Source organism: Anopheles funestus, chromosome 2RL (assembly GCF_943734845.2).
Source record: "Anopheles funestus chromosome 2RL, idAnoFuneDA-416_04, whole genome shotgun sequence".
NCBI lineage: Eukaryota > Metazoa > Arthropoda > Insecta > Diptera > Culicidae > Anopheles > Anopheles funestus.
Genome location: NC_064598.1, coordinates 28550764 through 28563383, shown reverse-complemented (window position 1 = coordinate 28563383; position 12620 = coordinate 28550764). Strand labels below are relative to the sequence as shown.

The 12620-nt window shown below is 46.6% G+C and overlaps 3 protein-coding genes across 3 annotated transcripts in view; all 3 read right to left on the bottom strand.

Moving 5' to 3' along the window:
- Nucleotides 1-74: 74 nt before the first annotated feature.
- LOC125766548 (uncharacterized) lies at nucleotides 75-5783 on the bottom strand. The gene is made up of 5 exons (XM_049432600.1): nucleotides 3492-5783; nucleotides 2588-3269; nucleotides 2174-2512; nucleotides 458-756; nucleotides 75-376 (listed from the first exon to the last, which is right to left on the bottom strand). Exons 1-5 carry the CDS (start codon nucleotides 3610-3612, stop codon nucleotides 210-212), a joined length of 1608 nt encoding a protein of 535 aa, XP_049288557.1. The 5' UTR covers nucleotides 3613-5783; the 3' UTR covers nucleotides 75-209.
- A 106-nt stretch (nucleotides 5784-5889) lies between these two features.
- LOC125766541 (bromodomain-containing protein 8) lies at nucleotides 5890-9295 on the bottom strand. Its single transcript, XM_049432588.1, has 2 exons — nucleotides 8935-9295; nucleotides 5890-8865 (listed from the first exon to the last, which is right to left on the bottom strand). Exon 2 carries the CDS (start codon nucleotides 8861-8863, stop codon nucleotides 5978-5980), a length of 2886 nt encoding a protein of 961 aa, XP_049288545.1. The 5' UTR covers nucleotides 8864-8865; nucleotides 8935-9295; the 3' UTR covers nucleotides 5890-5977.
- Nucleotides 9296-9458: 163 nt separating this feature from the next.
- Nucleotides 9459-12620, bottom strand: part of LOC125766547 (transcription factor cwo) — a 30897-nt gene continuing 27735 nt past the window's right edge. The window contains exon 4 of the mRNA XM_049432598.1: nucleotides 9459-12577. Coding sequence (XP_049288555.1) covers nucleotides 11241-12577 — 1337 coding nt within the window. The 3' untranslated portion in view covers nucleotides 9459-11240. The remainder of the gene's footprint in view (nucleotides 12578-12620) is intronic.

Here is a 12620-nt window from a genome sequence, read left to right as displayed (position 1 = left end):
GTTCAAATGTTGAAATAGGCGACAAAATACACCTCCATTCGCTTATCTCTTCCAAGTCGACACGAGTGTGGATGTAAATTTTTGGCATTTTTATTGTATCTACAACGCTTGAAAGCTACTAAATCACTGCTACGCTACACTTACATTTGTACTTTGGAAATGCTAGCATTCATACTGAAAATGGGAGGGTATAATTACACATTCTTGGCCTAAAAAACCATCACTAAATTCTGCAGTAACCGTAACGGTGATGTGGTGCAAACGTTTCGTTTCCGCGGACAATAATACCGCCGCAGGCACTTGGAGAGCGACAGATCGCAATGGCACAGTCGGGAAGCACACGAACCCGGACCACCCCACTCACCGTGATCGATTGCTATAGAAAGAGAGAGAGAAGAAATAAGTCTGTGTTTTAGTAAGCGGCTAAATGTGGACATTCCTAGTGGATGTAGCTTACCACACAGTGGACGGCCCCGGTAACACTTCCACAGGTATGGAACGAAGTACTCCAAAAACATCGGACAGTTGGCGGTACTGTAGCAATAGTCATGCATTTTGCAGCATCGATCAATACCATCCAGTGCTTGGCCGGAACCTAAAAATCCACAGTAACACCCGTAGCCCTTGTAGATGATGGGATCACAACCGGTCGCACATTTGATCATCGAGTAAAGATTGTAGACGCCACGCTTCGCTCGTCCATCGCGGGATGATTGGACTTCTACCTTCAGTGGGTCCTCCTGATCCGTTTCGTTACTAGTGGGATACAAATTAGAGGACAAAAATTATCAATCCGCAGTGTGTTGTAACGTTCACCTTCACGCTTTCTTATCCTAAATTTGTTAAACGGAAATCGGATACAGCTATAGCTTAAATTAGTTACTAAATGGTTAGCGAATCTTAGCACCAAATCTTGATGTCCATGACAACATGCTGACAATATGAAGGCCAGTCAATTTTGATTAGGCAACCTGAAACGGTCAGTGAGCAGCAAAGTTTGTTATATTTTGTGGTGTTGATGTTTCCCCCTATAAATGAGGATCCTCCTTCTATATACGATTTAAAATAAACAAATCAAAATTTGCAAGTCTTTTTAAATATGTTTTTCAAATGCTTCCAGCACACCGAATAACCACCCAAGGCTGGTGGGCATTCCTTGACCAAAAACAAAAACCCACATCTCTTCTCGGATATCCGCGAACCGCTTGAATCATCTGTTAATTTGCGATTATGTTGCTTTCCTTCCAAACAAAAAAAAACCACCATTGCGTAAGCCAATCATGAATGTTGATGCTGCCATATAGAACGGCTACAAAACGGTAACTACAAAACTTCAAGTACCCTCCCTCCACAATCCTCCTCGTGTTCGTATCATTACGCAGCTAACGCAGACAATGCTTCCGCTGTGTCAATCCTCGCGAAAAGAAAAACCTCGTACAAAGCGTAAGTGCGTAAACACGTGCCCGAGCACACACATGCGTAAGTGTGTGGATAGACGTAAGTGAGACGGCACAAGTGCGCGCACCCTGCCGCTTTGATGATGATCAGCGTCTTTGTCGGTTGTTAATTCGTTTAGATGAAAGTGAAACAGTACTGGGAATCGTAACCATGGTACCGGGCCCAACCTCCGCAGTTTCATCGAAAGAAAGAAAATGAGTGTAAATGAACAAGTGCAGTGCACCCGCTTTTGGGGGGATGGAATGTGTCTATCGTTAATGTTCCTAGGTCTGGCCATTGCTTCACTTTCCGCATCTTCACGCAAACGCTTCGTGAAATGAGGAAATGCTTCCACACGCGACAAGTGTAATACCCCGTTGAGACGCGAGCGACCAGACCAAAGTCCGGTCTTACCTTCTGCCCTACATTGGAAGATCGCATCGCTATCAGACCGTACCGACTGACCGACCGACCGACCGACCGAGCGTGTTACTGCATCACACTGACTTACTTACGCCGGGGTGCACTTCTTTATCCGTAGTGGGCCCACTTTTCTCTACCTCTTTCTCTTTCTTTTGCAGATTTCATTTTCTTCTGCTTATCCGTCCGATACCGTGGCGTACAGCTCGGTGCCGCTTCACGCCTTACGCAACTCAGGTTAATTGTCCGACAAACAGTACCGACAAAACAGATGGGTTCATATTGCAGCACCACACCACAAAACAATAGACCTTACCTCCAGCGCCATTTGGTCGAATGGCCGAAAGGATTGTTTGCCCGCGCGATGAACACATCCTCATCTCGATGCGCATCCCGGCTATTCGTGATCGGCCACTTGATCCGTGCATTACTCCCATTGGTGCGTTTGTAGATTTCCTGCAACTTAACGCCCACGTGCTCACTCAGCAGAACACCGGTCTGTTTGTAGCGGGCAGCAGCACTTGCTGCCACTGCCGTCTGGTTGACGGGTGCTTTGGTCTGCATTCCTAGGGAAACAGTTGGCCGTACCGGTATCTGCGGTACTGCGTTAAAGCTTGCCTGCAGCATCGTTTGCGGTGGTTTGGTAGTTTTAGGTCTAGAAAGATAGATCACAAAAACAATCACGATCACTCGATCACACGATCATTTCTCCACCAACTGATCAACTTACTTTTCCAACACGGGATGATCGAACCGGTGACCCTGAATTTCACGCAACCCACCAGCCCATCCTTCCAGGCCAAGATCATCCCAGCCAACGGTTTGCGTGCTGCGGTACGTGTACGGCGTAAATAGGGCCGTCGTCGTACTTCGTGTCATCGATTGGCGTAAACTTTCCTTCAGCATTCGACGATTCTCTTCCTCCTCCAGATCACGGTTCAGTTCGTCCATAAACTTTATAAAGTTCCGCTCCGTCCGAACATTCTCCTCGATCACTTGGCGCGTCCCATCATCCATCGTGTCCTTCTCCAAATGCTCGAAGATCTTCTTCTCCAGCAACATATCACTGCCAGGTTTGGTAACGGTTCCCGTCCTGTTCGGCTTACCGGTAAACTTGTTGATGGTGGTCACGTTCGGGAATTCGGCCTCCTCAAAGTCACTGCGCTGGTAGATCAGTTTGCGCACATGGTTCTTACCATCGATCGACGGTAGCAAAAACACGTAGGTGGGATTTAAATTTTCCATATTAAACAGCGAGAGTAGATAGCTGTCCAGCGTACTGTTTTCTTCGTTTATGTTCAAAATGCGCTTTATGTGGCTTTTCATCTTCGACGTAACGAACGATCCTTTGAGATATTGGTGATGACGATGCGAAAGCATCGATTCCGTTGAAGGTGCTAGCGGGAATATATCTGACAAATATGAAACAAAATTATGATAAACTTTAAGAAATAAAAATTGATAAACTAATTTTACTATTTACTACAGGAACTACACAACCGAGATTTTAATGCACGCTTATTAACTTTTATATAACCGCTCAATTTATTGAAGCTCAATTTTCTTCCACTAACTTATAGATCTCCTTTCACTAAAGCTACCGGAAGGACAGCTTCATCCACACACACACTTACCAACTGTAACACCACCGACGGTGTAATGGCCACTAGCATACACTAAGCACCCGAACACTAGATTCACTATCCACGCCCGTAATGAGCCGTAGCGAGTTATTAAATTCACACAATTCGTCATAATGTGGCCCGATCAACAATTACCCGACAAATGACCGCACTCGGTAAAAGGTTTGTATTGCATAAAAGGGTAAGCTTTCTTTAATACACCTGCAGTTTGTACAAACTGTTTTCGAAACACCTTAAAGACCGTAAAACTTATTTTGCTCCAGTACCTTCTCCTGCACATGCAACCAACGACTCTTATCGAAAATCACTATACTGATTGGGTTTTTGTTTTTGAGGCCCCCTGAATGGCCTGTACCATTTCCCAAAGAAGTGAACTGTTGCCACCAACCTGCCACACGTTACTGAACGAGACGCTGCAAATGTTGCTCCGAACCAAGGCCTCACTGCTGCTGCACTTGAACATGGATCGTGAGCCCTCGGTTACCATTTCCATTTCCCGTGTTGATCTGCAACGGTTCCCCACCCGTCGGATTAAAACGATCGGAGACGAAAAACTTGGACATGTCGTATAAACCAACTTCGGGGTCGCTCTCTGTTACATCTGGATGCGGATTTATACATCAATAAAAAACCCAATTAAAGCTATTTCTAAAGGTGTGCCTTTTTAAGACAGAATCCTCACCGTGAATACTAATGGCGTGACAGTGTTTGTCTTCCGTTAGGCGCAGACGGTTGATTCCCTGTAACCGTTTAAATCCGTTTGCTCACGTTTGACCTTCGCTTGTAACGGTTATATGGGTATTTTTGAATTTAAATTTATTTCCAGCGCAGAGAGTAAGGAAGTCCACCCAAGCACGTGCATACATCCGTAACATTTCCTGAAACCTATTCTAATTCAAGCGGCAATATTCGGCAAACGTAGCGCCTGGAAAAAAAACCCTGAAGATCGTGGTTCACTTGAAGTAAAAGAAATTCACAACCACCGGAGGCCTGGTTCCTTTCCCGGCGTGTGTCACGTACAGACCGGTACGCCGCGTAACTTTCGGTATGATCTTTCATTACAATCGTTACGATCGTCATCAGCATGGGAGAGGAAACGAACATGAAATCGTAAGTTATCCAATTACCCACCAGCTTCGTCTCCAAATCAAACAGTTCCCGTCCCCATCTGGTTCATAATGGCGCTAGTTCCGCTTCACCTGTACCGGTTATGTGCCCGGGGTAGATTTGTTTGTGGCCAACCCTATTCAGCACCTAGATCAAGCAGGTCGCCATGTACCAAACTCCGAAACGCGGAACGATCAACCAACTCAACCCAAGCCACCGTCGGCATTTTCTCCGGGTCACTAGCATTCGTTTCGGAAAACTCGTTCATCTTCGCATACACGACTGGGTGCTATAGTCAACCCTCACGCCTCAAATCGTCTCTTTCCACCGGTGTCATACACCGGTTTGTTCGCTTTTGTGGCGAGCCCCGGAACCATCGTGCGGGGTTTGCTTTGTTTGTCTTCATTTGGCCCACTCCTGGTCGCGCACCGCCTATTGCATAATATACGCTTAATTCGAATTAACCGGCGTGCGCCACAATTCTCTCAGTCACCGCAGCTTTTGCACTCACGTGTGTGCGCGAGCGCGCGCGCTTTTTTCCTGCCCCACCATTCCCCATTTTTGCTTTACCTTCACGCCTCATCATATCGCAAAAAGGCTGCTACGTGCAGGGAAAAGTTGTCCCACTGGGTGAATGTTTCGTACAGATGAAAGATGACCGGAGCAAGGAAAATATACGGATGCTGGGTTAGTTGCGGGAAACGGGTTTGCTGCTTCATCCTTCTTTGGAACCCCCGGCTGCTAGCGAATGTAGGTTGATACTGGTTAAAACACTTATGTTTCAATTCACTGTCTCGATTGAATGAAATTGATCACCTTTTAGTAGTTGCTGTGGGATTATCTCTTATGTTCGTGGTAATCTTATTCATTAATTTAAATCGACACATAATCTGCACAATAAACACTGTCCATTTTATAAACGATTCGAGCATTTATGGTCGGTTAAAGCAAAAGCGCTAAAATTAATCATTGGTGTTGGTATAGTTTCATTCACAAAGATGATCTTCATGAGGATCACTCCACTATTATACAACGAATGAGATTCGCCAGATGTCGGACTGCTAGTCATGTCATTAGAATGACACCAGACATCTGAATCCATAAAGCCTTTTTCAACCACTCTTTTAGACAGAACAGACTTGATAGTCTCACATGTAAAGTGAAGTGATCTCCACCATGAGACGGTTCAAGGGACTCCTTTAAGAGCATTCTAATAAAAAATGCCTTAAAACTTGACAAAAGCCCACCGGAAGAGCTCCTCACATTTATTAAACACAATTAATTTACTCGATGTATAGCGCTTTATTCATAGAAATGTGTTAAACGTCATGTCGTACAACTCCCTGCCATTCCACCTGCCAACTGCCGGATTAGCTTCTTCCGGCAGACGAATTTCGTGTCGTGCTTTTACGCGAGCTACGCTTATGTGTGCTCCGGTCACCGTCCCGTTCCTTGACCGCCTTCGGATCCATCCCACTTTCAATAATACTGACGCTTTCCCGCATCAGCTGGTTGGCCGTCTGCGGTGAACACACCTCACCGCGATTCAGCATGATCGCGTTGGTGCACATGAGCAAAACGTCGCGCTGAAATTCGGCCGTCGTACGAATGTTTCCGTTCTCGATGTTACGCTTTATTTGCCCCAAATCCATTGGCCGATAGATAAGCTCGGCCATCGTTTGATCGTCTGGGAAGGGTTTCTGAAATGCGGTCGCATTCTTCGACGAGGCAATCTTCGAGTGCACGGCAAGTATGGACTTCTTCCAGGCGCGATAATCCCGATCCTCGCTCGATGCGGGCGAACCCGGTATCGAATCCATTACCGGTGTGGACGAATAGCTGCGTTTCATTTTCTCGTTCGGTTCATCGTCCTGCACCACGAACGGACTTTCCGAACGGTCGCGATCGCGCAATTTCCGTAACGATCGGCCTTCCGTTTCCTCGCTACGTGAATGTCCGGCCAGATCGTCTCGGAGCTTCTGTGCTTCATCCGCTAGCCGGCGTCGGGAATAGTCACGCTTCGCTTTACCGATCTTCATCTCGATCAATGAATCATCGTCGGTATCCGTCACGGTGAGTGCCGTATCGTCTGCGGGTGGTTTCTTCACTGGCGGTTCAATTTCCTTTACCTCCTCCGGTTCTTCCACCGTTTCCTGAGCATCGACAAACACTTCATCCTCCGATACGTGTTTCTCCTCCTTAACCTTCCTGGTCGATAGCTGTACGATCGGTTCCACATCATCCTTAAAATCGTACTCTGAAGCTAGCTTTTCCATCGCTTCCTTCTTGGCCTTTGCCTCATCAATCGATGCCGAGGGACCGGGGTCACCTTTTGTCACCTCTAGTTTCTCAACTTTCGGTGAAACAATCGTTTCATTGGAACGTTTCTCCGGCTCTACCGCAACAGTCAACGGTTTGTTAACTGATTCCATCTCATCCTTCAGGGCCGATTTACCAGTGTCTGTCCCAACCTCCAGCGAAGCAAGCGGTTTGTCGTCCGAATCTTCATCTTCGATCGCGAGCGGACCGCCATCAGTCGGGCTCACTTCACCTTCTCGATCTTCAAACTCTTCCTCCTCCTTGGCCGAATCCGACACCACTATCACACTTTCCGGCTGCTCCTGTCCGCTTGAATCTTCCGCTGTGTCTTTATTATCATCACTGGAGGGATCATTTGTTGCCGGCGAATTACTGGTGCTATCTTCAATCGGGATTATTTCCACCTTTGTTTCGACTGCGCCGGGAACACACTCTTGTTCCTTCACAACAGGCTGTGATTTGGAAGCGGTCTGCTGTGGAACGACTGTTACTTTTTCATCAGCTAAATTATCTGCCCCACTCGTGTCTTCCCCTTTCTCAATGCTGGACGACGAAGGCTTGATGGTGGCGTCCACTGCAGCTGCTGCTGACGGAACTGCAACTGGTGCTATTGCCGGTGACACATTTACGGGTGGAGATTTAGCACGTTCCACCGAGGGTGCCTCGTTTTTTGAAGCCGTTTCGGCAACAGTTTCCTCCACTACTTCCGCCATCTGAACATCTTCCGCTTCTGCCATCAGATCGATGTCCTTATCTTTCAGCGTATCTTCCTCCATTATCGAATCGACCACATTCTTCAGATCGACATCCTCCAGTATCATGCCACTGTTTTCTTTCAATATTTCATCCAAATCGTCCGGAATTAGATCTTCCAGCACATCCATCAGATCCTTCGCCGGATCGGCATTATCTTCACTGTCCATCTCTGCGAACAACGCTTCGGATTTGGTCGCATTCGATTCGTCAGGTTTCGTTGCAACGCTTCCTGACGCGGCTTCTACTTTCACCGTAAGCGGTTCCTTTCCATCGGTTGCGCTAGTCGAAGCGGCGAGTGCCTCCTGCTTAATCGTTACTCCAAGCTGAGCGTCCAGCTCGCTTCCACCTCCCAGCCCAGCAATGCCCGTCGCCGAAGGTGATTTGGCAGCGCTTCCTGTGCTTCCCGTTAAAAGATTCGTTATTGTAGGTGAAGCCACTGGGCGTGCTCCAGCCGATGGTGAGTTCACCGGCGCACCGGAACTTCTCGCATCGCCAGGATTTTTCAGCAACGATGTCAACAAAGGAGACGTTCCAGACTTGCACGAGCCCTGGCTATCGTCGTCGGTTTCGTCCTTAAATTTTATCGGCGGTGTCGGTGCTTTGGTAGCAGTGGGTGAACTCGGATACAGCGGACGCCACTGACGCTCGAGCTCGAGCTTTTTCTCCTCCCGCTCCTTCAGCCATTGCGCGTGCTGTATCTGTTCCTTCTCTTTTTGGGCCTTTTCCTGCTCGATCTGTTTCCACATTTCGCGTAACTTTTTCTCATCGGTAACGCCGCTCTGTATGAGTATGATGTCTTCCTTCACCTTGATGTACTGCTGCGTCTCCTCTTGGATCGTTTTCTTCAGCTCGATGATGCGCTCCTGCGTTAGCTTCCGGAGTATTGATTCGCCGGGTGTTTCCACCGCAGCAACACCGTCCCGCTCGGATGCGGTGCGTTTCTTTCGTTTCGGCGTTTCCACATTCTCCAGCAACTTGCCGTACTGGGCAGCACAGGACTTTTGTGCAAACCAATCGTTCGGTCGGTTTCCACTGCACAGCATCTTCAACGACCGGCTCACCGACATCCAGTTTTGATCGCCACTGCACGCAACGGATGATGCCAGGCATAGTTTCTCCTTCGTTGACCACTTGTCCAACGGAACCCGTTTCATCTGAAGGCGCTCCTGTATCGAACTCATGGCTGCAAACAAAAAATGATTGCAATTCTATAATCTTACGAGCACTTAAAAGCCTACCGGGTACCACTTACTTAAGCTTTGATTTTCAGCCTTGGCACAGAAATAAACAGTTTTTCCTTTGATGCACTAGGTCCAGCAGTACATTGCTTACACGTTTTCGATTGCCAGTACACTTTAAGTTTGTGTAAATTTCGAATCACAGTAAAATTAACGCCGAAATATAGAATGTTGTTGCCCAACGCCGCAAAAACGTAAACACGCTCAAAAACGACAGCAACTCGTTAATCCGTGTGCTCGATTATCCGTATGTGTTCGGTGAGAAAAAAAAACTGCCCGAACAGCAGCCAGGTGAGAAGGATGCTCGAATTTGAGCTTGGTGAGAGAAACAACTCCCTCTCATTTCTACCAAACCCCGATCAATAGAGGGCGCTGCAGTAGAAATGATGTTTATTTAAAAAGTAACGGTTTCTTCACTTCATACATACCGCAGGAAAATAAAAACTTTTAAGCTAATACATATATTATTTCATATTCGTTTCGGACCTTCAAAATAGCTCAACGAATTAACAAAAAAAAACATCATAAAAGACATTGGTTCAGTTTTATACAGTGTTATATTTTTGCTCGCTTTTTTTCGCGCAAATGTATATGGATATTATGCTTTATGTCCACTTTATAAGCGGTTTCACTTCGCCCACTTCCTCATTTTGCAAACTGATGGTTTCACATTGCACATTTTTCTCTTTGTATTTGGGCGTTTTTGTTTTGTTTTTCTTTTCAGATACTTGTGTGGTTCGGTATAATGTATAAAAAAGGCTAAAAAAAGTAAAAAGACACCTCAGAACTAACTGTATGTGATTTATACAAAATCCGTGTTTGTATTACGTACAATTGTATACCGTTTTTTGTTTACGACATTTTGGTAGAGGTGCTGGTTGCTTCCCAACTATGGCAGAAATGTGGGTGGGAAGGAGTAATCCATTGCTACCTCGCTCTTCGTATCGTTTCACCTATCCAATGCTGCGCTTTACACCCCTTTACCCCTTTACAAACTCGCAGGAATATACACAACAAAATTACCCTGTTTGTTTTGTGGTCTGGTTTGCTCATTCTCATTCTATCACTTGTTTTACACACATGGTCTTTTCGGTAAGTTGTCCACCAAATGCTTCGCACGGTATTGCGAATTTCTTACGTCTTTCCTATGTTCTTGCACTTGTTCCTATTTACAATCCACACTATGTAATGTTTTTTTTTTGTTTTAGCAACGGCACAGTTTTCTTTTTTGTTCACTTGCACATTTCGGCTTGGAGTTTTCCTTCACAATTTCCTATTTGTTTTTCCCCCACCAGTATCACAGATTATTTGTCCTCGGTTAAGAAAGTTTATGGAGCAGTTTATAAACGGTAGAAGAAACTAATAAAGTGTGCTTTAGACGTTAAAAATCATGTTTTGCTCCGTACAGAGCGCTTCACAAAGGGAAAAAGGACTAGGCGGTGCTTGTGGTGTTTATTGGTGGTGGTAGTTGGGGTGATGATGGCATTTGGAAAACAAACACAAAAGAAAACCATCAAATCTGCCTAACTCATTCATTCCTCACAGTTATCTAAACAACGATCATTTTTGTTTTGGCTACATCATAAGTAAACGCACGAACGAATCCTTCTCGTTTGCTACAGTAATGGGAATCGTTTCTTTTCTTCTTTAATCCTGACACGACTTATTGTGAGTGAGAATCATCGCATCTTCTCCTTACAAGTGATTCCAGCTTAGCGGTAAAGATTAGGAAACGTTTTGCTTTGCAACTACTTCGCTCATTCTCATTAAGCATTCGTTTCGTCGCTTCAATCCAGTAGACACTTAAAGGACGTGGACAGTACGGGGACGCAGTTACGTTTGCAAATCTACTAACATCAAATTGTACATGTACGTACTCCAGCACAGAAAAGAGAGGGAGACTGTTTACCTGAGTTTAAATATGTGTCTACTACCTTATACGAAGCTGCGCAAACGGCTTCTGCAGCAATGGTATTGATTAGTTTTGTTACACGTTCTCCCACTGATACGACCTGACATAGTATCATAATTGTTTCCCATTTCGTCTAATCTTCGCTCTCTAACGCCATCCATCCCTGACTGGTTGCTGCGTACGATCAACATTAATTATTCTAGTACAGCTACACAAAACACACCTTCGACGACATCGACACAGGGGGATACCTAAATGTCCACGAACAAGAAAATGCACTCTCAACTTCTCAAGTTTGTCTGTGTATAGCTTTCTGGAGCTTGAGGTTAACATTCGGGATTGACCGATTGGGACTGTTCGTGATGTGACCGGTGTTCCCTGCCCCCTTTCCGCTATGGTTCACCCTTCCTAACATCCGTTGATGATGCCTTCGACCAGCTTGGCTTTCGTTTGCGAATTGAGACCATTGACAGTGGATGCCTTCATCAGTAAACTACTGCCACTGCCGGATAGTGTGGCCGGAGTGTAGTTCACACTGATGCTGATCGGATGCAGTGGAGGCATCTGAAGGAAGCTTTTGCTCAGCAGATCGACCCCGTTCAGGTATGGCAGCAGCGTTTCATAATCTACATTCAACGGAATATAGAAACCCTGCGTATGGCAGGCAAAGATCGGCACCGGATGGTAGGAACTGTGGTGATGATGTTGCTGCTGCTGTTGCTGCTGGTGATGATGATGTTGATGGGCAAAGCCTGGAGTCGTGTTTGACCCGAGAGCTACCACCGCACCGTTACCACCGATCGACGCTAGCAGTTCGTGCTTTATCTCAGACGCTGGAAGTGGCGTAACGGATGAGGATGCAACCATCGAATGACCGTTCTTGGCGAGCGCTAATTTCTTCTCCATTGGTGCACATTCGGAAGAGTTCTGCTGCTGATGATGGTGATGGATTCCATTTTCCAACGAACCACCTCCAGCTGCCGGTGACTCTGTCCCATTGCTACTGCCGCTGTTCGGTAGCTTTCGCTTCAGTGACAGTGGCTCATCCGAGGACGATGCTACCGTCGACGATTTCCCCGTCAGTGTGCTCGTGCTGGAAGATTTAGAATCAGCGCCCGAAACACTTCCACTACTACCATTGGTCAGCGGCGAAGCTCGCAACGAATGTGGATGTTGATGCAGATGTTGGTCCTCGTGCAACGACACGGGACTGCGGTCAAAGTCCGCTCCATGTCCATTTTCGTGCGTGTCCTGCGAAAACCGTTGCTGGATGTAGTTTTTAAATTTGTAGCTATTGTGACTATGTTCATGTTCGGGCGACGCGTGCTCGGAGAACTTTCGCATACGGATCGTACGCAGGACACCCTCGTGCTGGTTGATGTTGTTGTTCGTGTCCTGCTGCAACCCACCGACACCACCATTAGAGCACATGCGTGCCGGCGGCGAAGGTGGATCGTAATCTTGCGTCGAATGGTTGCTCGACGTGTCCAGATGCTGTACAATGCTCGGTGCAGTCGACGTAATGACGGCGGCCTGCGGTGGATTGTTGCTGTGACTGCTGCTGCTTGTGCTCGTTGCGCTACGGAAGCTTAGATCCTTCACATCATGATGGTCATTGCTGCTGTGTTCGAGATCCGACGGGCAGGTTAGTATTTCTCGCAAATGACCCAGCTGTCCGCTGGCCAGATAGATGGGACTACCACCGTTTGCAAGTTCGCCACCGCACCGTGACTTTGTCAGCTCACCTAGAAACGCCAAAAAGGAAACGATGGGTGGTAAGTGAAATTG

Excerpts from the sequence above, each read along its gene's own strand:
- LOC125766541 (XM_049432588.1), bottom strand. The coding sequence starts at position 8,863 with ATGAGTTCGATACAGGAGCGCCTTCAGATGAAACGGGTTCCGTTGGAC.
- LOC125766548 (XM_049432600.1), bottom strand. The coding sequence starts at position 3,612 with ATGACGAATTGTGTGAATTTAATAACTCGCTACGGCTCATTACGGGCG. Across the intron at positions 757-2,173 it reads TCGACCAAATGGCGCTGGAG|TAACGAAACGGATCAGGAGG; the intron begins GTAAGGTCTATT and ends GTATCCCACTAG. Across the intron at positions 377-457 it reads CCGGGGCCGTCCACTGTGTG|CAATCGATCACGGTGAGTGG; the intron begins GTAAGCTACATC and ends CTCTTTCTATAG.